Here is a 24,515-nt window from a genome sequence, read left to right as displayed (position 1 = left end):
GATCACCGGCTGTACTGTCCCTGTCCTGGGAGGGTTTGATCGTGGGGACAGTGTAGAGGGAGCTTTACTCTGTATCTCACCCTGTACTGTCCCTGTCCTGGGAGGGTTTGATCGTGGGGACAGTGTAGAGGGAGCTTTACTCTGTATCTTACCCTGTACTGTCCCTCTCCTGGGAGGGTTTGATCGTGGGAACAGTGTAGAGGGAGCTTTACTCTGTATCTCACCCTGTACTGTCCCTCTCCTGGGAGGGTTTGATCGTGGGAACAGTGTAGAGGGAGCTTTACTCTGTATCTCACCCTGTACTGTCCCTCTCCTGGGAGGGTTTGATCGTGGGGACAGTGTAGAGGGAGCTTTACTCTGTATCTCACCCTGTACTGTCCCTGTCCTGGGAGGGTTTGATAGTGGGGACGGTGTAGAGGGAGCTTTACTCTGTATCTGAACCTGTACTGTCCCTGCCCCAGAGTGTTTGATGGGGGGTATAGTGTAGAGGGAGCTTTCCTCTGTATCTAACCCTGTCCTCCATTGTTGAATATAATTAAGAGTGAATTTCTCAGGGGAGTGGGCGGGAAGCTGGAATGGATCAGCTGAGGATAGTGCTGAGTGGGCTAGCAGGCTCGATGGGCTGAGTGCCCCCTAGCTCCGGTTTCTTGTGCTCTCACGTAGCGTGCACTTTTCAGGGTTTGATCTGAACCAAGTCCTGGGTGACCTCGTTCGATATAACTTCACGAGTAACCAGTGGTACCGGAGTACAGCCCGTCCGTCTCCGGTAAGTGACTGCCTCACCCTCTGGTTGTGGTGGGTGGGGGGGGAGATTCGGCCAGTCGCTGAGTGTCGGCACCTCCCTCAGCCCTCGAACGGCCATCGATGGCTCAGGATATCTCCGTACTCCCACATTATTCCATCGGCAGCCTCGCCGTGTCCGAAAGGGTGACGGCAAGTGCCCATCAAGTCCCAGTTGGGGTTTCTGGCTCAGAGGGACGGACATTACCCACATTGCCAGCTGACCTCTCCAAGTCTTTGACCCCGTGCGTCCTTCGTGTGCTGTTCCATCAGGCCCAGTCTCCAAATTTGGTTTGACCAATCAGTGTCCTGTAACTGTCGCCCTGTTGTCCAATCACGCCCAGCCCTGGTTCCATACCGACCCTGGGAGTAGGCCATTCAGTCCATCTAATCTGCTCCGACTGTGCTCTGGACTCTTTCCCCAGCAACCAGTTAGTCTCATCCTTTGCCCACTGATCTCCGGGACTGGCATTCCCAAAATTCCTGTGCTGGCCGGGAGAAAACCGTCCCCTGCATCACACCATCTTGGGTTCTGGAACAGAGAACTCTCCCCAACCTGCTCAGCGTTACTGACTGGACCCTAACCCCTAGCTAAGGGTCACTCGCCCTGCGTCCCCTCCCCCTCCCCCTCCCCACACAGCCGTCTCCCCCTCAGGGCCACTGAACCCACTCTGCTCAGAGGCCCTGATCCTGTACCCCTCCGACAACCCGAACCTCCACTTCAGGGTCACTGACACACTCCCACCTCAGAGTCACTGCCTCTTCCACCCTTGGGGTCACTAAACCCCAGCTCGCCTCAGAGTCACTGACCCCCCTTCTTACCCCCCCCCTCTTCCCCCCTCCCCCCAGGGTCACCAATCCCCCCTCCTTCTCCCCCCCTCGGTCACTGACCCCCTCCTTCAGCCCCTTCTCTCCCCCCCCCCCACCCCCCCTTCAGGGTCACTGACCCCCTCCTTGATCCCCTCAGGGTCACTGACCCACCCTCCTTCCCACCCGCCCCCTTCCCACCAACCCCCTCCCTCAGGGTATCTGAACCCCCTTCCCCTTCTCCTCTCTCTCCCACCCACCTCAGGATCACTGACCCCCTCCTTCCTTCCCTCTCAGGGTCACTGACCCCCCCCCTTCCCACCTGCCCCCTTCCCACCAACCCCCTCCCTCAGGGTATCTGAACCCCCTTCCCCTTCTCCTCTCTCTCCCACCCACCTCAGGATCACTGACCCCCTCCTTCCTTCCCTCTCAGGGTCACTGACCCCCCCTCCTTCTCACCCGCCCCCTTCCCACCAACCCCCTCCCTCAGGGTATCTGAACCCCCTTCCCCTTCTCCTCTCTCTCCCACCCACCTCAGGATCACTGACCCCCTCCTTCCTTCCCCCTCAGGGTCACTGACCCCCCTCCTTCCCTTCTCCCTCAGGTTCACTGAGCCCCCCCCCTCCTTCCCTTCTCCCTCAGGGTCACTGACCCCCCTCCTTCCCTCCCCCCTCGTTGCCCCCCACAGGGTCACTGACCCCCTCGTTCCCCCTCAGTGGGGGTCTGTGCTGACAGTCTGTGATGTTGTATTCTTCCAGCCGGCCCGACACTCTCACAGTGCCGTCGAGTGGAGGGGCCGCCTGCTGATCTTTGGTGGCCAGTTGGCGAATGGCTCGCTGCTCAGTGACGTCTGGCTGTATGAGGCTGTCCCCGAGAGCTGGAAGCTGCTGTCAGCATCGACCTCTCTCACTCCACCCGGACTGGCTTCCCACGCAGCCACCCTGGTCGATCACTATCTGTATGTGTACGGGGGTGAGTGTGACAATCCTTGTCTGTGTGTGTATACGGGGGTGAGTGTGACAATCCGTGTCTGTGTGTGTCTACGGGGGTGAGTGTGACAATCCATGTCTCTGTGTGTGTATATGGGAGTGAGTGTGACAATCCGGGTCTGTGTGTGTATACGGGAGTGAGTGTGACAATCCTTGTCTGTGTGTGTATACGGGGGTGAGTGTGACAATCCATGTCTGTGTGTGTATACGGGGGTGAGTGTGACAATCCATGTCTGTGTGTGCGTATACGGGGGTGAGTGTGACAATCCATGTCTGTGTGCGTATACGGGGGTGAGTGTGACAATCCGTGTGTCTGTGGGGGAGGGGTGTATGGGAGGTGCGTGTTTGTGTGGGGAGTGTGTAGGTTGTGTGGGGTCGTGGTTGGGGGTGTGTGGGATGTGATGTGGGGGAGTGGGGGTTGTACGGTTTGTGTGGGGATGGGGGTGTTGGTGTATGGTCAATGTAGGGGCGGGGGTAAATGGTTGTGTGGGGGTGGGGCTGTGGCAGTGAGTGGTGTATGGGTTGTGTGGGGGTGGGGGGAGTGGGGGGTGTATGGGTTGGGGGTGGGGGTGGGGAGTGGGGGGTTTATGGGTTGTGTGTGGGGGTGGGGGGTGTATGGGTTGTGTGTGGGGGTGGGGAGTGGGGGGTTTATGGGTTGTGTGTGGGGGTGGGGGGGTGTATGGGTTGTGTGTGGGGGTGGGGGGGGTGTATGGGTTGTGTGTGGGGGTGGGGGTGTATGGGTTGTGTGTGGGGTGGGGAGTGGGGGGTGTATGGGTTGCGTGTGGGGGTGGGGAGTGGGGGGTGTATGGGTTGCGTGTGGGGGTGGGGGGTGTATGGGTTGCGTGTGGGGGTGGGGGGTGTATGGGTTGCGTGTGGGGGTGGGGGGTGTATGGGTTGCGTGTGGGGGTGGGGGGTGTATGGGTTGCGTGTGGGGGTGGGGGGTGTATGGGTTGCGTGTGGGGGTGGGGGGTGTATGGGTTGCGTGTGGGGGTGGGGGGTGTATGGGTTGCGTGTGGGGGTGGGAGGTGTATGGGTTGCGTGTGGGGGTGGGGGGTGTATGGGTTGCGTGTGGGGGTGGGGGGTGTATGGGTTGCGTGTGGGGGTGGGGGGTGTATGGGTTGCGTGTGGGGGTGGGGGGTGTATGGGTTGCGTGTGGGGGTGGGGAGTGTATGGGTTGCGTGTGGGGGTGGGGGGTGTATGGGTTGCGTGTGGGGGTGGGGGGTGTATGGGTTGTGTGTGGGGGTGGGGGGGTGGGGGGTGTATGGGTTGCGTGTTGGGGTGGGGGGTGTATGGGTTGCGTGTTGGGGTGGGGGGTGTATGGGTTGCGTGTTGGGGTGGGGGGTGTATGGGTTGCGTGTGGGGGTGGGGGGTGTATGGGTTGCGTGTGGGGGTGGGGGGTGTGTATGGGTTGTGTGTGGGGGTGGGGAGTGGGGGGTGTATGGGTTGTGTGTGGGGGTGGGGGGTGTATGGGTTGTGTGTGGGGGTGGGGAGTGGGGGGTGTATGGGTTGTGTGTGGGGGTGGGGGGTGTATGGGTTGTGTGTGGGGGTGGGGGGTGTATGGGTTGTGTGTGGGGGTGGGGGGTGGGGGGTGTATGGGTTGTGTGTGGGGGTGGGGGGTGTATGGGTTGTGTGTGGGGGTGGGGGGTGGGGGGTGTGTGGGTGTGTGTGTGGGGGTGGGGGGTGTATGGGTGGGGGGGTGGGGGGTGTATGGGTTGCGTGTGGGGGGGGGGGGTGTATGGGTTGCGTGTGGGGGTGGGGGGGGTATGGGTTGCGTGTGGGGGTGGGGGGTGTATGGGTTGCGTGTGGGGGTGGGGGGTGTATGGGTTGCGTGTGGGGGTGGGGGGTGTATGGGTTGCGTGTGGGGGTGGGGGGTGTATGGGTTGCGTGTGGGGGTGGGGGGTGTATGGGTTGCGTGTGGGGGTGGGAGTGGGGGGTGTATGGGTTGCGTGTGGGGGTGGGGTGTGTATGGGTTGCGTGTGGGGGTGGGGGGTGTATGGGTTGCGTGTGGGGGTGGGGGGTGTATGGGTTGCGTGTGGGGGGTGGGGGGTGTATGGGTTGCGTGTGGGGGTGGGAGGTGTATGGGTTGTGTGTCGGGGTGGGGGGTGTATGGGTTGTGTGTGGGGGTGGGGGGTGGGGGGTGTATGGGTTGTGTGTGGGGGTGGGGGGTGGGGGGTGTATGGGTTGTGTGTGGGGGTGGGGAGTGGGGGGTGTATGGGTTGTGTGTGGGGGTGGGGGGTGGGGGGTGTATGGGTTGTGTGTGGGGGTGGGGGGTGTATGGGTTGTGTGTGGGGGTGGGGGGTGGGGGGTGTATGGGTTGTGTGTGGGGGTGGGGGTGGGGGGTGTATGGGTTGTGTGTGGGGGTGGGGAGTGGGGGGTGTATGGGTTGCGGGTGGGGGGTGTATGGGTTGCGTGTGGGGGTGGGGGGTGTATGGGTTGTGTGTGGGGGTGGGGAGTGGGGGGTGTATGGGTTGTGTGTGGGGGTGGGGGGTGTATGGGTTGTGTGTGGGGGTGGGGAGTGGGGGGTGTATGGGTTGTGTGTGGGGGTGGGGAGTGGGGGGTGTATGGGTTGCGGGTGGGGGGTGTATGGGTTGCGTGTGGGGGTGGGGGGTGTATGGGTTGCGTGGGGGGGGGGAGTGGGGGGTGTATGGGTTGCGTGTGGGGGTGGGGGGTGTATGGGTTGCGTGTGGGGGTGGGGAGTGGGGGGTGTATGGGTTGCGTGTGGGGGTGGGGAGTGGGGGGTGTATGGGTTGCGTGTGGGGGTGGGGGGTGTATGGGTTGCGTGTGGGGGTGGGGGGTGTATGGGTTGCGTGTGGGGGTGGGGGGTGTATGGGTTGCGTGTGGGGGTGGGGGGTGTATGGGTTGCGTGTGGGGGTGGCGGGTGTATGGGTTGCGTGTGGGGGTGGGGGGTGTATGGGTTGCGTGTGGGGGTGGGGGGTGGGGGGTGTATGGGTTGTGTGTGGGGGTGGGGAGTGGGGGGTGTATGGGTTGTGTGTGGGGGTGGGGAGTGGGGGGTGTATGGGTTGCGTGTGGGGGTGGGGGGTGTATGGGTTGCGTGTGGGGGTGGGGGGTGTATGGGTTGCGTGTGGGGGTGGGGGGTGTATGGGTTGCGTGTGGGGGTGGGGGGTGTATGGGTTGCGTGTGGGGGTGGGGGGTGTATGGGTTGCGTGTGGGGGTGGGGGGTGTATGGGTTGCGTGTGGGGGTGGGGGGTGTATGGGTTGCGTGTGGGGGTGGGGGGTGTATGGGTTGTGTGTGGGGGTGGGGGGTGGGGGGTGTATGGGTTGTGGGTGGGGGGTGTATGGGTTGTGTGTGGGGGTGGGGGGTGGGGGGTGTATGGGTTGTGTGTGGGGGTGGGGAGTGGGGGGTGTATGGGTTGCGGGTGGGGAGTGGGGGGTGTATGGGTTGCGTGTGGGGGTGGGGGGTGTATGGGTTGCGTGTGGGGGTGGGGGGTGGGGGGTGTATGGGTTGTGTGTGGGGGTGGGGGGTGTATGGGTTGTGTGTGGGGGTGGGGAGTGGGGGGTGTATGGGTTGTGTGTGGGGGTGGGGAGTGGGGGGTGTATGGGTTGCGGGTGGGGAGTGGGGGGTGTATGGGTTGCGTGTGGGGGTGGGGGGTGTATGGGTTGCGTGTGGGGGTGGGGGGTGTATGGGTTGCGTGTGGGGGTGGGGGGTGTATGGGTTGCGTGTGGGGGTGGGGGGTGTATGGGTTGCGTGTGGGGGTGGGGGGTGTATGTGTTGCGTGTGGGGGTGGGGGGTGTATGGGTTGTGTGTGGGGGTGGGGGGGGGGGGTGTATGGGTTGCGTGTGGGGGTGGGGGGTGTATGGGTTGCGTGTGGGGGTGGGGGGTGTATGGGTTGCGTGTGGGGGTGGGGGGTGTATGGGTTGCGTGTGGGGGTGGGGGGTGTATGGGTTGCGTGTGGGGGTGGGGGGTGTATGGGTTGCGTGTGGGGGTGGGGGGTGTATGGGTTGCGTGTGGGGGTGGGGGGTGTATGGGTTGCGTGTGGGGGTGGGGGGTGTATGGGTTGCGTGTGGGGGGGGGGGGTGGGGGGTGTATGGGTTGCGTGTGGGGGTGGGGGTGGGGGGTGTATGTGTTGTGTGTGGGGGTGGGGGGTGGGGGGTGTATGGGTTGTGTGTGGGGGGGGGGGGTGTATGGGTTGTGTGTGGGGGTGGGGAGTGGGGGGTGTATGGGTTGCGGGTGGGGAGTGGGGGGTGTATGGGTTGCGTGTGGGGGTGGGGGGTGTATGGGTTGCGTGTGGGGGTGGGGGGTGGGGGGTGTATGGGTTGTGTGTGGGGGTGGGGGGTGTATGGGTTGTGTGTGGGGGTGGGGGGTGTATGGGTTGTGTGTGGGGGTGGGGGGTGGGGGGTGTATGGGTTGCGTGTGGGGGTGGGGGGTGTATGGGTTGCGTGTGGGGGTGGGGGGTGTATGGGTTGCGTGTGGGGGTGGGGGGTGTATGGGTTGCGTGTGGGGGTGGGGGGTGTATGGGTTGCGTGTGGGGGTGGGGGGTGTATGGGTTGCGGGTGGGGGTGGGGGTGTATGGGTTGCGTGTGGGGGTGGGGGGTGTATGGGTTGCGTGTGGGGGTGGGGGGTGTATGGGTTGTGTGTGGGGGTGGGGGGTGGGGGGTGTATGGGTTGTGTGTGGGGGGGGGGGGTGGGGGGTGTATGGGTTGTGTGTGGGGGTGGGGGGTGTATGGGTTGTGTGTGGGGGTGGGGAGTGGGGGGTGTATGGGTTGCGGGTGGGGAGTGGGGGGTGTATGGGTTGCGTGTGGGGGTGGGGGGTGTATGGGTTGCGTGTGGGGGTGGGGGGTGGGGGGTGTATGGGTTGTGTGTGGGGGTGGGGGGTGTATGGGTTGTGTGTGGGGGTGGGGGGTGTATGGGTTGTGTGTGGGGGTGGGGGTTGGGGGGTGTATGGGTTGTGTGTGGGGGTGGGGGGTGTATGGGTTGTGTGTGGGGGTGGTGAGTGGGGGGTGTATGGGTTGCGGGTGGGGAGTGGGGGGTGTATGGGTTGCGTGTGGGGGTGGGGGGTGGGGGGTGTATGGGTGTGTGTGTGGGGGTGGGGGGTGTATGGGTTGTGTGTGGGGGTGGGGAGTGGGGGGTGTATGGGTTGTGTGTGGGGGTGGGGAGTGGGGGGTGTATGGGTTGTGTGTGGGGGTGGGGAGTGGGGGGTGTATGGGTTGCGGGTGGGGAGTGGGGGGTGTATGGGTTGCGGGTGGGGAGTGGGGGGTGTATGGGTTGCGGGTGGGGAGTGGGGGGTGTATGGGTTGCGTGTGGGGGTGGGGGGTGTATGGGTTGCGTGTGGGGGTGGGGGGTGGGGGGTGTATGGGTTGCGTGTGGGGGTGGGGGGTGGGGGGTGTATGGGTTGTGTGTGGGGGTGGGGAGTGGGGGGTGTATGGGTTGTGTGTGGGGGTGGGGAGTGGGGGGTGTATGGGTTGCGGGTGGGGAGTGGGGGGTGTATGGGTTGCGGGTGGGGAGTGGGGGGTGTATGGGTTGCGTGTGGGGGGTGGGGGGTGTATGGGTTGCGTGTGGGGGTGGGGGGTGTATGGGTTGCGTGTGGGGGTGGGGGGTGTATGGGTTGCGTGTGGGGGTGGGGGGTGTATGGGTTGCGTGTGGGGGTGGGGGGTGTATGGGTTGCGTGTGGGGGTGGGGGGTGTATGGGTTGCGTGTGGGGGTGGGGGGTGGGGGGTGTATGGGTTGTGTGTGGGGGTGGGGGGTGGGGGGTGTATGGGTTGCGGGTGGGGAGTGGGGGGTGTATGGGTTGTGTGTGGGGGTGGGGGGTGGGGGGTGTATGGGTTGCGTGTGGGGGTGGGGGGTGTATGGGTTGCGTGTGGGGTGTGGGGGGTGGGGGGTGTATGGGTTGTGTGTGGGGGTGGGGGGTGGGGGGTGTATGGGTTGCGGGTGGGGAGTGGGGGGTGTATGGGTTGTGTGTGGGGGTGGGGGGTGGGGGGTGTATGGGTTGTGTGTGGGGGTGGGGGGGTGGGGGGTGTATGGTGTGTGTGTGGGGGTGGGGGGTGTATGGGTTGCGTGTGGGGGTGGGGGGTGTATGGGTTGCGTGTGGGGGTGGGGGGTGTATGGGTTGCGTGTGGGGGTGGGGGGTGTATGGGTTGCGTGTGGGGGTGGGGGGTGTATGGGTTGCGTGTGGGGGTGGGGGGTGTATGGGTTGGGTGTGGGGGGGGGGGGGGTGGGGGGTGTATGGGTTGGGTGTGGGGGTGGGGGGTGTATGGGTTGCGTGTGGGGGTGGGGGGTGGGGGGTGTATGGGTTGCGTGTGGGGGTGGGGGGTGGGGGGTGTATGGGTTGTGTGTGGGGGTGGGGGGTGGGGGGTGTATGGGTTGTGTGTGGGGGTGGGGAGTGGGGGGTGTATGGGTTGCGGGTGGGGAGTGGGGGGTGTATGGGTTGTGTGTGGGGGTGGGGGGTGTATGGGTTGCGTGTGGGGGTGGGGGGTGTGGGGGTGTATGGGTTGTGTGTGGGGGTGGGGGGTGGGGGGTGTATGGGTTGTGTGTGGGGGGTGGGGAGTGGGGGGTGTATGGGTTGTGTGGGGGGTGGGGAGTGGGGGGTGTATGGGTTGCGGGTGGGGAGTGGGGGGTGTATGGGTTGCGGGTGGGGAGTGGGGGGTGTATGGGTTGCGTGTGGGGGTGGGGGGTGTATGGGTTGCGTGTGGGGGTGGGGGGTGTATGGGTTGTGTGTGGGGGTGGGGGGTGGGGGGTGTATGGGTTGTGTGTGGGGAGTGGGGGGTGTATGGGTTGCGTGTGGGGGTGGGGGGTGTATGGGTTGCGTGTGGGGGTGGGGGGTGTATGGGTTGCGTGTGGGGGTGGGGGGTGTATGGGTTGCGTGTGGGGGTGGGGGGTGTATGGGTTGCGTGTGGGGGTGGGGGGTGTATGGGTTGCGTGTGGGGGTGGGGGGTGTATGGGTTGTGTGTGGGGGTGGGGGGTGGGGGGTGTATGGGTTGTGTGTGGGGGTGGGGGGTGGGGGGGTGTATGGGTTGCGTGTGGGGGTGGGGGTGTATGGGTTGCGTGTGGGGGTGGGGGGTGGGGGGTGTATGGGTTGTGTGTGGGGTGGGGGGTGTATGGGTTGTGTGGGGGGTGGGGAGTGGGGGGTTGTATGGGTTGTGTGTGGGGGTGGGGAGTGGGGGTGTATGGGTTGCGGGTGGGGAGTGGGGGGTGTATGGGTTGCGTGTGGGGGTGGGGGGTGTATGGGTTGCGTGTGGGGGTGGGGGGTGTATGGGTTGCGTGTGGGGGTGGGGGGTGTATGGGTTGCGTGTGGGGGTGGGGGGTGTATGGGTTGCGTGTGGGGGTGGGGGGTGTATGTGTTGTGTGTGGGGGGGTGGGGGGTGTATGGGTGTGTGTGGGGGTGGGGGGTGGTGGGGTATGGGTTGTGTGTGGGGGGGTGGGGAGTGGGGGGTGTATGGGTTGCGGGTGGGGAGTGGGGGGTGTATGGGTTGCGTGTGGGGGTGGGGGGTGTATGGGTTGCGTGTGGGGGTGGGGGGTGGGGGGTGTATGGGTTGTGTGTGGGGGTGGGGGGTGGGGGGTGTATGGTTGTGTGTGGGGGTGGGGTGTGGGGGTGTATGGGTTGTGTGTGGGGGTGGGGAGTGGGGGGTGTATGGGTTGCGGGTGGGGAGTGGGGGGTGTATGGGTTGCGGGTGGGGAGTGGGGGGTGTATGGGTTGCGTGTGGGGGTGGGGGGTGTATGGGTTGCGTGGGGGGGTGGGGGGTGTATGGGTTGTGTGTGGGGGTGGGGGGTGGGGGGTGTATGGGTTGTGTGTGGGGGTGGGGAGTGGGGGGTGTATGGGTTGTGTGTGGGGGTGGGGAGTGGGGGGTGTATGGGTTGCGGGTGGGGAGTGGGGGGTGTATGGGTTGCGGGTGGGGAGTGGGGGGTGTATGGGTTGCGTGTGGGGGTGGGGGGTGTATGGGTTGCGTGTGGGGGTGGGGGGTGTATGGGTTGTGTGTGGGGGTGGGGGGTGGGGGGTGTATGGGTTGTGTGTGGGGAGTGGGGGGTGTATGGGTTGCGTGTGGGGGTGGGGGGTGTATGGGTTGCGTGTGGGGGTGGGGGGTGTATGGGTTGCGTGTGGGGGTGGGGGGTGTATGGGTTGCGTGTGGGGGTGGGGGGTGTATGGGTTGCGTGTGGGGGTGGGGGGTGTATGGGTTGCGTGTGTGGGGGTGGGGGGTGGGGGGTGTATGGGTTGTGTGTGGGGGTGGGGGGTGGGGGGTGTATGGGTTGCGGGTGGGGAGTGGGGGGTGTATGGGTTGTGTGTGGGGGTGGGGGGTGGGGGGTGTATGGGTTGTGTGTGGGGTGGGGGGTGGGGGGGTGTATGGGTTGTGGGTGGGGGGTGGGGGGGTGTATGGGTTGTGGGTGGGGGTGGGGGGTGTATGGGTTGTGTGTGGGGGTGGGGAGTGGGGGGTGTATGGGTTGTGTGTGGGGGTGGGGGGTGTATGGGTTGTGTGTGGGGGTGGGGTGTGGGGGGTGTATGGGTTGTGTGTGGGGGTGGGGGGTGGGGGGTGTATGGGTTGTGTGTGGGGGTGGGGGTGTATGGGTTGTGTGTGGGGGTGGGGGGTGTATGGGTTGTGTGTGGGGGTGGGGGGTGTATGGGTTGCGTGTGGGGGTGGGGGGAGTATGGGTTGTGTGTGGGGGTGGGGAGTGGGGGGTGTATGGGTTGCGTGTGGGGGGGGGGTGTATGGGTTGCGTGTGGGGGTGGGGGGTGTATGGGTTGCGTGTGGGGGTGGGGTGTGTATGGGTTGCGTGTGGGGGTGTGGGGTGGGGGGTGTATGGGTTGTGTGTGGGGGTGGGGAGTGGGGGGTGTATGGGTTGCGTGTGGGGGTGGGGGGTGTATGGGTTGCGTGTGGGGGTGGGGGGTGTATGGGTTGCGTGTGGGGGTGGGGGGTGTATGGGTTGCGTGTGGGGGTGGGGGGTGTATGGGTTGCGTGTGGGGGTGGGGGGTGTATGGGTTGTGTGTGGGGGTGGGGGGTGTATGGGTTGCGTGTGGGGGTGGGGGGTGTATGGGTTGCGTGTGGGGGTGGGGGGTGTATGGGTTGTGTGTGGGGGTGTGGGGGTGGGGGGTGTATGGGTTGCGTGTGGGGGTGGGGGGTGTATGGGTTGCGTGTGGGGGTGGGGGGTGTATGGGTTGCGTGTGGGGGTGGGGGGTGTATGGGTTGCGTGTGGGGGTGGGGGGTGTATGGGTTGTGTGTGGGGGTGTGGGGGTGGGGGGTGTATGGGTTGCGTGTGGGGGTGGGGGGTGTATGGGTTGCGTGTGGGGGTGGGGGGTGTATGGGTTGCGTGTGGGGGTGGGGGGTGTATGGGTTGCGTGTGGGGGTGGGGGGTGTTTGGGTTGTGTGTGGGGGTGTGGGGGTGGGGGGTGTATGGGTTGCGTGTGGGGGTGGGGGGTGTATGGGTTGTGTGTGGGGGTGGGGGGTGGGGGGTGTATGGGTTGCGGGTGGGGAGTGGGGGGTGTATGGGTTGCGTGTGGGGGTGGGGGGTGTATGGGTTGCGTGTGGGGGTGGGGGGTGGGGGGTGTATGGGTTGTGTGTGGGGGTGGGGGGTGGGGGGTGTATGGGTTGTGTGTGGGGGTGGGGAGTGGGGGGTGTATGGGTTGTGTGTGGGGGTGGGGAGTGGGGGGTGTATGGGTTGCGGGTGGGGAGTGGGGGGTGTATGGGTTGCGTGTGGGGGTGGGGGGTGTATGGGTTGCGTGTGGGGGTGGGGGGTGTATGGGTTGCGTGTGGGGGTGGGGGGTGTATGGGTTGCGTGTGGGGGTGGGGGGTGTATGGGTTGCGTGTGGGGGTGGGGGGTGTATGGGTTGCGTGTGGGGGTGGGGGGTGTATGGGTTGCGTGTGGGGGTGGGGGGTGTATGGGTTGTGTGTGGGGTGGGGGGTGGGGGGTGTATGGGTTGTGTGTGGGGGTGGGGGGTGGGGGTGTATGGGTTGTGTGTGGGGGTGGGGAGTGGGGGGTGTATGGGTTGCGTGTGGGGGTGGGGGGTGTATGGGTTGCGTGTGGGGGTGGGGGGTGTATGGGTTGTGTGTGGGGGTGGGGGGTGGGGGGTGTATGGGTTGTGTGTGGGGGTGGGGAGTGGGGGGTGTATGGGTTGCGGGTGGGGGTGGGGGGTGTATGGGTTGTGTGTGGGGGTGGGGGGTGGGGGTGTATGGGTTGTGTGTGGGGGTGGGGGGTGGGGGGTGTATGGGTTGCGTGTGGGGGTGGGGGTGTATGGGTTGCGTGTGGGGGTGGGGGGTGTATGGGTTGCGTGTGGGGGTGGGGGTGTATGGGTTGCGTGTGGGGGTGGGGGGTGTATGGGTTGCGTGTGGGGGTGGGGGGTGTATGGGTTGCGTGTGGGGGTGGGGGGTGTATGGGTTGCGTGTGGGGGTGGGGAGGTGTATGGGTTGCGTGGGGGGGTGGGGAGAGGTGGGGAGGTGTATGGGTTGCGTGGGGGGGTGGGGAGAGGTGGGGAGGTGTATGGGTTGCGTGGGGGGGGGTGGGGAGAGGCGGGGTGTATGGGTTGCGTGGGTGGGTGGGGAGAGGCGGGGTGTATGGGTTGCGTGGGGGGGTGGGGAGAGGCGGGGTGTATGGGTTGTGTGGGGGATGTGTATGGGTTGCGTGTGGGGGTGGGGAGAGGCGGTGTGTATGGGTTGCGGGGGATGTGGGGGGTTGGGGTATATGGGTTGTGTGGCAGGGGGGTGTATGGGTTGTATGGGGGTGGGGGTGTCTGTGCTCTCACTGGTTCTGTCACCCCTCTCCCATCAGGCCGGACGGATGTTGACCGGTTCAGTTCTCGGATGTTTCGGTTTAATCTTCTGAACTGGATCTGGGAGGAGGTCGTTCCGACTGGAGGGAAGAGCCCAGCCATAGCTGCTCACTCCATGGTTTTCCACCCGGCATCACGGACATTACTGATCTTCGGGGGACATCGGGTCTCTCCCCGGTAAGAGGGACACACTCCCCTGGAACATGGCCGCACTCCCCTCAGACACTCTCCCCTGGAACATGGCCACACTCCCCTCAGACACACTCCCCTGGAACATGGCCACACTCCCCTCAGACACACTCCCCTGGAACATGGCCACACTCCCCTCAGACACACTCCCCTGGAACATGGCCACACTCCCCTGGAACATGGCCACACTCCCCTCAGACACACTCCCCTGGAACATGGCCGCACTCCCCTGGAACATGGCCGCACTCCCCTGGAACATGGCCGCACTCCCCTGGGACATGGCCACACTCCCCTCAGACACACTCCCATGGAACATGGCCACACTCCCATGGAACATGGCCACACTCCCCTCAGACACACTCCCCTCAGGCACACTCCCCTCAGGCACACTCCCCTCAGGCACACTCCCCTGGAACATGGCTGCGCTCCCCTCGCACATACCTCCCTGAGGTGAGGGTGAGTGTCAGGAGGTGACGGTTCTGTGGCCCCTCTCTGTCTCTCAGGTTCAGCTTTCGGACGAACACGACCAATATCTTCCACGTGGACGAGCGATACTGGACCGAGCTGCGATCCACTCCATCTCCCAGCAGCCCTCGGGAACGGGCCTTTCACACTGCCACCATCGTTGGCAACTATATGGTGGTGTACGGTGAGGGGGCGGGGGTGTGGCGGCTGGAGGGGGCTGAGTGTGGGTGAGGAAGGGGAGAGCGTGATGGGGGGCAGCAGAGAGAGTGGGGGGGTGAGAGTCTGTGGGATGGGGAGGGGCGAGTGCAAGGGTGTGATGTTGAGGGAGAGTGGGGGAGGGGAGTGAGCCCAGGCATGGTGGTGAGGGAGAGGGGCTGAGAGTGGCAGGAGAGGGAGTGCGGGAATCAGGAAGGGGGAGCGTGGGGAGGGCGGAGGAGTAGGATTGTGGATGTGATGGGGTGTGGGGTGTTTGTGGGAGTGTGCAAAGTGTCCCCAGTTTAGCAGAGGTCGCTCTGGGTCCGGGATTGAGTGTGTGCCTCAGTCCCGACATGGTGTGGTTGGAATGGGGAGATATTGGGGAGTGTGGATGTGCAGAGGGAGCAATCGAGGTGTCCGTGTACTCCAGGCAGTGACAGCAGACAGGCAACTGCACCATGGGAAGGTAGAGGGGACATCAACCTTCACTGTGGGAGGGTCGGGGTACCGAATTAGAAATGTCGTCCCACAGTTAGAAATCACGCAACACCTGGTCTCAACTGGGCCCTTGGATTCATGTCCCACTCCAGGTAACCCCACTGCACTGTCCACTGTCTCACTCACACACTCTCCTCCCCTCACACACTCTCCTCCCCTCACACACTCTCCTCCCCTCACACACTCTCCTCCCCTCACACACTCTCCTCCCCTCACACACTCTCCTCCCCTCACACACTCTCCTCCCCTCACACACTCTCCTCCCCTCACACACTCTCCTCCCCTCACACACTCTCCTCCCCTCACACACTCTCCTCCCCTCTCACACACTCTCCTCCTCTCTCACACACTCTCCTCCCCTCACACACTCTCCTCCCCTCACACACTCTCCTCCCCTCACACACTCTCCTCCCCTCACACACTCTCCTCCCCTCACACACTCTCCTCCCCTCACACACTCTCCTCCCCTCACACACTCTCCTCCCCTCACACACTCTCCTCCTCTCTCACACACTCTCCTCCTCTCTCACACACTCTCCTCCCCTCACACACTCTCCTCCCCTCACACACTCTCCTCCCCTCACACACTCTCCTCCTCTCTCACACACTCTCCTCCCCTCACACACTCTCCTCCCCTCACACACTCTCCTCCCCTCACACACTCTCCTCCCCTCACACACTCTCCTCCCCTCACACACTCTCCTCCCCTCACACACTCTCCTCCCCTCACACACTCTCCTCCCCTCACACACTCTCCTCCCCTCACACACTCTCCTCCCCTCACACACTCTCCTCCCCTCACACACTCTCCTCCCCTCACACACTCTCCTCCCCTCACACACTCTCCTCCCCTCACACACTCTCCTCCCCTCACACACTCTCCTCCCCTCACACACTCTCCTCCCCTCACACACTCTCCTCCCCTCACACACTCTCCTCCCCTCACACACTCTCCTCCCCTCACACACTCTCCTCCCTCACACACTCTCCTCCTCTCTCACTCACGCTGACCCTCGATCATACACACACTTTCTCTCAGATGAACGCACTCACACTCCCCACACACTCTCACTCACAGGCTTACACCGCATTACACTCTCTCACACACACACTCTCACACACACTCTCACACACTCACTCTCACACGCTCACTCTCACACACGCTCACTCTCACACACGCTCGCGCTCGCACTCGCACTCGCACTCGCACTCACTCACACACACACGTTACCATACTTGCACATACACAGTCTCACATGCACTCACTCTAAGGCATTCTCTCCCCCCCCCCCCCCCATCCAACACTGCCACTACCACATGATGGTTACTGCAGTGTGGCCATCCCTGGAGAATTGTATACAGTTCCAGCCTCCCTACTGAAGGGAGGATAGCCCGACAGTAGGGAGAGTGCAGCAGAGGTTCACGGGTCTGTCTGTCTCCGTCGGTCTGTGTCAGTCTCTGGGAGCTTGGTGTTTCCATGGGGTGAGCAGTGACCCACAGGGACAGCAGGGGGACTGGCTGTGTGATCATCCTGCGTGTGCTGGGGGGCGGTAAGCTAATGGTCTTCTCTCTGGCCTTAGGTGGGAACGTACACATTCACTATCAGGAGGAGAAGTGTTACGATGGAGACATTTTCTTCTACCATCTGGACTGTCACCAGTGGGTCTCCAGCGAAGAGCTCCGGCTCTCGGTCAGTGCCGGGGACGGTGAGTGTGTGTATAAAGCCCGATCTCACGGTCAGTGTCAGGGACGGTGAGTGTGTGTGTAAAACCCAGTCTCTCGGTCAGTGCCGGGGACGGTGAGTGTGTGTGTAAAACCCAGTCTCTCGGTCAGTGCCGGGACGGTGAGTGTGTGTGTAAAACCCAGTCTCTCGGTCAGTGTCAGGGACGGTGAGTGTGTGTGTAAAACCCAGTCTCTCGGTCAGTGCCGGGGACGGAGAGTGTGTGTAAAACCCAGTCTCTCGGTCAGTGCCGGGGACGGTGAGTGTGTGTGTAAAACCCAGTCTCTCGGTCAGTGCCGGGGACGGTGAGTGTGTGTGTAAAACCCAGTCTCTCGGTCAGTGCCGGGACGGTGAGTGTGTGTGTAAAACCCAGTCTTTTGGTCAGTGCCGGGGACGGTGAGTGTGTGTGTAAAACCCAGTCTTACGGTCAGAGCCGCGGACGGTGAGTGTGTGTGTAAAACCCAGTCTCTGGGTCAGTGCCGGGGACAGTGAGTGTGTGTGTAAAACCCGGTCTCTCGGTCAGTGCCGGGACGGTGAGTGTGTGTAAAACCCAGTCTCTCGGTCAGTGCGGGGGACGGTGAGTATGTGTGTAAAACCCAGTCTCTCGGTCAGTGCCGGGGACGGTGAGTGTGTGTGTAAAACCCAGTCTCTCGGTCAGTGCCGGGGACGGTGAGTGTGTGTGTAAAACCCAGTCTCTCGGTCAGTGCCGGGGACGGTAAGTGTGTGTGTAAAACCCAGTCTCTCGGTCAGTGCCGGGACGGTGAGTGTGTGTGTAAAACCCAGTCTCTGGGTCAGTGCCGGGGACGGTGAGTGTGTGTGTAAAACCCAGTCTCACGGTCAGAGCCGCGGACGGTGAGTGTGTGTGTAAAACCCAGTCTCTGGGTCAGTGCCGCGGACGGTGAGTGTGTGTGTAAAACCCGGTCTCTCGGTCAGTGCCGGGATGGTGAGTGTGTGTAAAACCCAGTCTCTCGGTCAGTGCGGGGGACGGTGAGTATGTGTGTAAAACCCAGTCTCTCGGTCAGTGCCGGGGGACGGTGAGTGTGTGTGTAAAACCCAGTCTCTCGGTCAGTGCCGGGACGGTGAGTGTGTGTGTAAAACCCAGTCTCTCGGTCAGTGCGGGGGACGGTGAGTGTGTGTGTAAAACCCAGTCTCTCGGTCAGTGCCGGGGACGGTGAGTGTGTGTGTGTAAAACCCAGTCTCTCGGTCAGTGCCGGGGACGGTGAGTGTGTGTGTATAAAACCCAGTCTCTCGGTCAGTGCGGGGGACGGTGAGTGTGTGTGTAAAACCCAGTCTCTCGGTCAGTGCCGGGGACGGTGAGTGTGTGTGTAAAACCCAGTCTCTCGGTCAGTGCCGGGACGGTGAGTGTGTGTGTAAAACCCAGTCTCTCGGTCAGTGCCGGGACGGTGAGTGTGTGTGTAAAACCCAGTCTCTCGGTCAGTGCCGGGGACGGTGAGTGTGTGTGTAAAAACCAGTCTCTCGGTCAGTGCCGGGGACGGTGAGTGTGTGTGTAAAACCCAGTCTCTCGGTCAGTGCCGGGGACGGTGAGTGTGTGTGTAAAACCCAGTCTCTCGGTCAGTGCCGGGGACGGTGAGTGTGTGTGTAAAACCCAGTCTCTCGGTCAGTGCCGGGGACGGTGAGTGTGTGTGTAAAACCCAGTCTCTCGGTCAGTGCCAGGGACGGTGAGTGTGTGTGTAAAATCCAGTCTCTCGGTCAGTGCCGGGACGGTGAGTGTGTGTGTAAAACCCAGTCTCTCGGTCAGTGCCGGGGACGGTGAGTGTGTGTGTAAAACCCAGTCTCTCGGTCAGTGCCGGGGACGGTAAGTGTGTGTGTAAAACCCAGTCTCTCGGTCAGTGCCGGGACGGTGAGTGTGTGTGTAAAACCCAGTCTCTCGGTCAGTGCCGGGACGGTGAGTGTGTGTGTAAAACCCAGTCTCTCGGTCAGTGCCGGGACGGTGAGTGTGTGTGTAAAACCCAGTCTCTCGGTCAGTGCGGGGGACGGTGAGTGTGTGTGTAAAGCCCAGTCTCTCGGTCAGTGCCGGGACGGTGAGTGTGTGTGTAAAACCCAGTCTCTCGGTCAGTGCCGGGACGGTGAGTGTGTGTATAAAACCCAGTCTCTCGGTCAGTGCCGGGGACGGTGAGTGTGTGTGTAAAGCCCCCAGCATAAGGAGGCCAATGATTCCTTCAAGCGATGCTGTATCTGTCCGATAAATCTGAGTGTGTAGGTGGTGAAGTACACTCAAGAGTAAAGCTCCCTCTACACTGCTTTACCCACCCCCCCAAGCCATCAAACTCTCCCAGGACATGGACAGCACAGGGTTAGATACAGAGTAAATTTCCCTCTACACTGTCCCCCATCAAACACTCCCAGGACAGGGACAGCGCAGGGTTAGATACAGAGTAAAGCTCCCTCTACACTGTCCCCCATCAAACCCTCCCAGGACAGGGACAGCACGGGGTTAGATACAGAGTAAAGCTCCCTCTACACTGTCCCCCATCAAACACTCCCAGGACAGGGGCAGCACAGGGTTAGATACAGAGTAAATCTCGTACCCTTTACTGGATGTACCAAGGGGTTGAATTTGTTGTTTGTGTTTCCTCAGGGCCGCAGAGTCAATCCTTCCGTGGAAGGTATTCCCACGTAGCAGCGCTGATGAATGGGAATATTCTGCTGGTTGCTGGCGGTTACAGTGGCTACCCGATGGGTGACCTCGTTGCCTACAAGGTCCCCATCTTCGTGTCGCAGGTCTTAGTCCAAAACGTAAGTGCTGACTGGTCGGATCCTCGTGTCCCTGTAGTGGGACCTGGGCCTGGGCAGAGAGCACAGGTCAAAGGCCGCGGAGGTGTGAGGGGATTGGCGCAACCGGCCGAAAGGGATCCTTGTGGTGCTGGCTGGGGCTGAAACGGGATTCCCTCGCCCCCACCTTCCCGGGCAACAGTGAGAATCGGGGCTGTGGGTCCGTTCGCTTTTACATCACTGTCCCAGTAATTCAGATGGCCTGGTGGGAGGGGTCAGAGAAGCTGTCTGAGGGTCACGGTGGGGTCAGAGACGGGACCGTCTGTGGATCATGGGAGGTCAGAGATGAGGCCGTCTGTTAGTCACAGGCAGGGGTCAGAGACGGGGCCATCTGAGGGTCGGGGGGAGGGGTCAGAGACTGGGCTGTCTGTGGGTCACAGGGAGGGGTCAGAGACTGGGCTGTCTGTGGGTCAGGGGGAGGGGTCAGAGACTGGGCTGTCTGTGGGTCAGGGGGAGGGGTCAGAGACTGGGCTGTCTGTGGGTCAGGGGGAGGGGTCAGAGACTGGGCTGTCTGTGGGTCACGGGGAGGGGTCAGAGACTGGGCTGTCTGGGTCACGGGGAGGGGTCAGAGACTGGGCTGTCTGTGGGTCACGAGGAGGGGTCAGAGACTGGGCTGTCTGTGGGTCACGGGGAGGGGTCAGAGACTGGGCTGTCTGTGGGTCACGGGGAGGGGTCAGAGACTGGGCTGTCTGTGGGTCACGGGGAGGGGTCAGAGACTGGGCTGTCTGTGGGTCAGGGGGAGGGGTCAGAGACTGGGCTGTCTGTGGGTCACGGGGAGGGGTCAGAGACTGGGCTGTCTGTGGGGGCTGGGTGGAAGTGACACTGAGGAATTGGGAGATGGGGTGTGGGGTCAGTCTGACTGTGCGTGTATGAGACCTGTCCTCTCGCCTTCTCTCTCTCTCTCTCTCTGTGGTGTTGTTCCTGTTCTGTGTGCAGGTACACCTGGATTACTGCTCACTGTACAGGCTGGAGGCTGCCTGTAACAAGGACCCAGAGTGTGTGTGGTGTCAGGCCCAGTGTCAGAGTTATCAGCAGCACAGTCCGGTGAGTCATCGGGGACTGAGGGGGGGCTCTGGCTGGGAGTGGGGTGGTGTGTGTGTGTCAGCTTGAGTGTGGGATTGTGAGAGACAGTGACAGGAGGAGTGGGGATGGTGTGTGTGTGCGCGATGGTGTGACGGGGGAGTTTGCGATGGTTTGTGTATGTGCGTGTGAGAGTAACAGGAGTGGAGGTTGGTGTGGATGAGTGTCAGCGAGACAGTTTGCATGTGGTGCATGGTGTTTGAGCGAGAGGGTGTGTGTGAGTGAGAGAGATGGGGAGTGTATGAAGGTGTGTGAGAGTGCGGTGTATGTGTGCGAGTGAGATGGGGAGGATATGATTGTGTGTGGGAGTGATGGGACTGAGAGAGAGAGTTGGGGGTGTGTGTAGGGTGTGTCTATGAGTGAGACAGAGAATGTGTGAGGGGATCTGTGTATGAGTGTGAGAGTGAATGAGACAGGGAGGGTCAGATGGACTGCGTAGGTCTCTCTGTATCTGACTGTGAGTGAAGCAGGGCTGTGAGTGGTGTGTGAGAGTGTGACAGAGTACTTTGTGTTTGTGTCTCTCTGCATATGTGTGTGTGTCTGAGAGTAAGACGGGTGAGGGTGGTGTGTGTGAGAGAGAGATGGACATGGGATGGTGTGTGTGTGTGTGTGTGTGTGTGTGTGTGTGTGTGTGTGAGAGAGATGGACATAGGATGTGTCTGTCCATCTGTTGTCTCTGTGAATGAGTGTCTGTGTCTGTGTGCATGAGAGAGAGATGGACACAGGATGCTCTTTGTTTGTGTGTGTGTCTCTGTCTATGTCTGTACATCTGGTGTCTGTGTGTATCTGAGTATCTGTGTGTGTGTTGATGCATCCATATCTGTTGTCTGTGTGGATCTGAGCTTCTGTGTGTGTGTCTGTATGTGTGTGGGTGTGTATGTATAGAAGTATTGTCAGGCCCCAGTCAATGCTGCCTCCTGTTCTCTCAGTGTCCACACGTGGCGTGCCTTGGGTTGGCGAAACAGCTGTCAGATTGCCAGGCGTGTCTGGTGTTCGGACAGAGCTGGGAGTCTCTGCCTCAGGCTCCAGTCTCCCTCGGATGGTGTGTTCAGACCAGCACCTGCCTCCCTGTCACAGGTAAACCGCTCCACAGCACACACTGCGACCTGCACTCAATAACTCCAGCTGGCTCTCCCTCCCTCCTTTCCCTGTTGGGTCCGCCCCTCCAGCCCCTGGCAGAGGGCAGTGCAGGCCGAGACAGGCAGGCCTGTGCTCAGTGAGCAGTTCGGATGGAGGCAGTCAATGGAGTGGACTTACTGCTGAACGGATGAGCCGTTTTCTTATTGAATGGAACAGCAGGCCTGAGGGGCTGAATGGCCAACTCCTAATTTGTGGAATCCAGATTGAGAAGGCCCTGAACCAAGGAGCCGAGCTCTTGGTTTCATTTTCAAAGGGACAGAATTGACCAGGGATGCACTCACCCTGTCCAAAACCTTTCTTTGACCTCACCGTCTCTCGCTCGCTCTCTCTTGCTGTTGCTCTCCCTGTTTCGCGCTCCCTCTGCCTCCATGTCACTGTCTCTGTCTCAATGTCTCTCCCTCTCTGTCTCCCTCTTGCTCTCTCTCTGTCATCCTCCCTCTCTCTCTCGCTGCTTTTTGTGTGCTGTCTCCTGCTTGCTCTCTCTCTTACGTGCTCTCGCTCCTGCATGTTCTCACTCCTGCGTGCTCTCTCTTGTGTGCTGACTCTTGTATGTGCTCTCTCACTCTTGTATGTACTCTCTCTCCAGCGTGCGCTCTCTCGCGAGCGTGCTCTGTCTTGCGAGCTCCCTCTCTGGTGTGCTCTCGCTTGTGTGCGCTGTCTGTCACGTGTGCGCTCTTTTGCGTGCTTGCTCTCTTGCCCACAAGCTCTCCCCCAGGAGTGCTTCTTCCCTCGCCTGCTCTGTCTCATGTGGTCTTGCTCTGTCTTTCGGATACTTCCTCTCGTCATCCCTCTTGCAGCCTGTGTGTCTCTCCCTCTCTCCCTCACACGTGCTCTCTCTCTCTCCTGTGCGTGCGCTCTCGCTCTCTCTCGCTCTCTCTCGCTCTCTCTCGCGCGCTCTCGCGCGCTCTCTCTCGCTCGCTCTCGCTCGCTCTCGCTCTCTCTCTCTCTCTCGCGCGCGCTCTCGCTCTCTCTCGCTCTCTCTCGCTCTCTCTCGCTCTCTCTCGCTCTCAACATGTGATGGATGATGATCTCTGCTCCAGCTTCCCTGCTGCCCCTGTCACTGTCCCCTGTGGTTTTCTCTTGTTAGGTGAAGGTTCCCTGTTTATGACCAATACACAGCAGCCTCTTACTCCCATGAGCCAGCTAAGGAGAAGCTCACAACTGGAGCTGCTGCTCTTTTACACAGGGGCGGTCCGCGCGGGATTACGCAGGGAGATTACGCAGGGGGAGCCCGCGCGGCATTACGCAGGGGGAGCCCGCGGGATTGCACGGGGGTGACCTGCGCGGGGGATCCTGCATGAGTCTCAGGCTGTGGAGGGAGCCTCCCATCTTCATTCCTGAGCACCAAGGAGAGGCAGTGGGAAGGAGAGGGGGAGTTCAGGGTGCCCTGCCTCCTCTCTCTCCCAGTAGAGCCATGATGCAGATAGGCATCTCTGGAAAGAGCAGTGAACCAAAGACTAGACTAACCCGGGATCTCTGAAAGGAGCAGAGAGGCACTGGCTGTGCTGATTGGTGATCTTGTAGTGGGTCTGTCATCTGGTGCGTTTCTTGCTTAGGGAGGATGTTGGTGTCTGATGGACTGTCAATGTCGGCTCAGTGCCTCCGATCTCTCTCCAGATCAGGCCAGCTGTCAGGTGGATCCGGTCGCAGGGATCGCCGGCTGGTGGGGATCAGACACCACCTTCATTACAGCACTGCAGCAGTGTCAGAGACTCAACTTCCAGCCAGGCCTCCATCTGGTAACCTACCTGAACCCACCAAACATCTCCCAGCCAGACAAGGTGAGGCCTGGGTCTACCCCGCTCACAGGTACCCACTCACACACCGCTCAAACCCACTGAGACACACTCACCCTCACACACACACACACTCACACACCGCTCAAACCCACTGAGACACACTCACCCGCTCACACACACCGCTCAAACCCACTGAGACACACTCACCCTCACACACACACACACACACACACACACACACACCACTCAAACTCCCTGAGACACACTCGCCCGCTCACACACACCGCTCAAACCCACTGAGACACACTCACCCTCACACACACACACACTCACACACCGCTCAAACCCACTGAGACACACTCACCCTCTCACACACACACACACACACACACACACCACTCAAACTCCCTGAGACACACTCGCCCGCTCACACACACCGCTCAAACTCACTGAGACATACTCACCCTCACACACACACACACTCACACACCGCTCAAACCCACTGAGACACACTCACCCTCTCACACACACACGCACACACCACTCAAACTCCCTGAGACACACTCGCCCGCTCACACACACCGCTCAAACTCACTGAGACATACTCACACACACACACACACACACACACACACACACACACACACACCGCTCAAACTCACTGAGACACATTTGTCCGCTTCCACTCGCTCAGTTGCGTTCACCCGGTGACGCGCTCACTCGCAGTGATCCAAGCCCACTGCCTGCAGGCCCTTGCACTGCTGCGGTAACACTGCCCCATGGCCCTGTCGCGCTGCAGTGTGTGTGTGTGTGTCTCTCCCTGACGTGCTGGTGCTCTCTTTGCCCGGCCCCTTACCCATGTGAAGGTGGTGGTGATGCGGAGAGCCGTGTTTGTGGAGAATCCGAGTGTGGAGCTGGAGGAGCTGATGGTTTTCCAGGGATTTGTCCACCCACTGTTCGACTCCCCGTCTCCCTCCGACAGCGTCATGGTCAAACTGCAGCTTCAGCGGCTCAACGTCGTGGCAAAGATTGGCCGCACTGCCAACAGCCTGGAGATGGTGAGGAGCAGGCGCCATCGGGCAGGGCCTGCTGATGGGTGTGGTGCCACGTGTGAGAGGGGGAAAACGGGCTGTGTGTGGGGAGGTGGGTGCCAGAAGACATGGAGGGCACTGGGCAATGTAGAGGAGGGGGCCAGGTGAGGAGGTGGGAGCTGGGTGAGGGGTGGAGTAAGCCGGGGGAAAGTGGGTGGGAGCTGAGTGAGGGGTGGGAGCTGGGGAGGGGCGGAGGGGGCCGGGTGAAGGGGTGGGAGCTGGGTGAGGGGTGGGAGCTGTGGAGGGGGTGGAAGCTGGGTGAGGGTTGGAGGAGGCCGGGTGAGGGGGTGGGAGGCGGAGGGGGCCGGGTGAGGGGG

General features: G+C 62.0%; 1 protein-coding gene across 1 annotated transcript in view; it reads left to right on the top strand.

The window, feature by feature from the left end:
* The window catches only part of LOC132813538 (multiple epidermal growth factor-like domains protein 8), a gene marked incomplete at its 3' end in the record, with an annotated part of 29,710 nt that extends 5,545 nt beyond the window's left edge, over window positions 1–24,165 (top strand). The window contains exons 5-14 of the mRNA XM_060823179.1: window positions 678–766; window positions 2,346–2,559; window positions 13,288–13,465; window positions 13,981–14,126; window positions 16,216–16,341; window positions 18,955–19,112; window positions 20,085–20,192; window positions 21,158–21,305; window positions 22,986–23,149; window positions 23,974–24,165. Coding sequence (XP_060679162.1) covers window positions 678–766; window positions 2,346–2,559; window positions 13,288–13,465; window positions 13,981–14,126; window positions 16,216–16,341; window positions 18,955–19,112; window positions 20,085–20,192; window positions 21,158–21,305; window positions 22,986–23,149; window positions 23,974–24,165 — 1,523 coding nt within the window. The remainder of the gene's footprint in view (window positions 1–677; window positions 767–2,345; window positions 2,560–13,287; window positions 13,466–13,980; window positions 14,127–16,215; window positions 16,342–18,954; window positions 19,113–20,084; window positions 20,193–21,157; window positions 21,306–22,985; window positions 23,150–23,973) is intronic.
* Window positions 24,166–24,515: the final 350 nt, after the last annotated feature.

The sequence above is a fragment of the Hemiscyllium ocellatum genome, unplaced genomic scaffold (genome assembly GCF_020745735.1).
Source record: "Hemiscyllium ocellatum isolate sHemOce1 unplaced genomic scaffold, sHemOce1.pat.X.cur. scaffold_3779_pat_ctg1, whole genome shotgun sequence".
Lineage (NCBI taxonomy): Eukaryota > Metazoa > Chordata > Chondrichthyes > Orectolobiformes > Hemiscylliidae > Hemiscyllium > Hemiscyllium ocellatum.
Note: the sequence above shows the minus strand (reverse complement) of the source record. Positions and strands in the feature narration are given on the sequence as shown.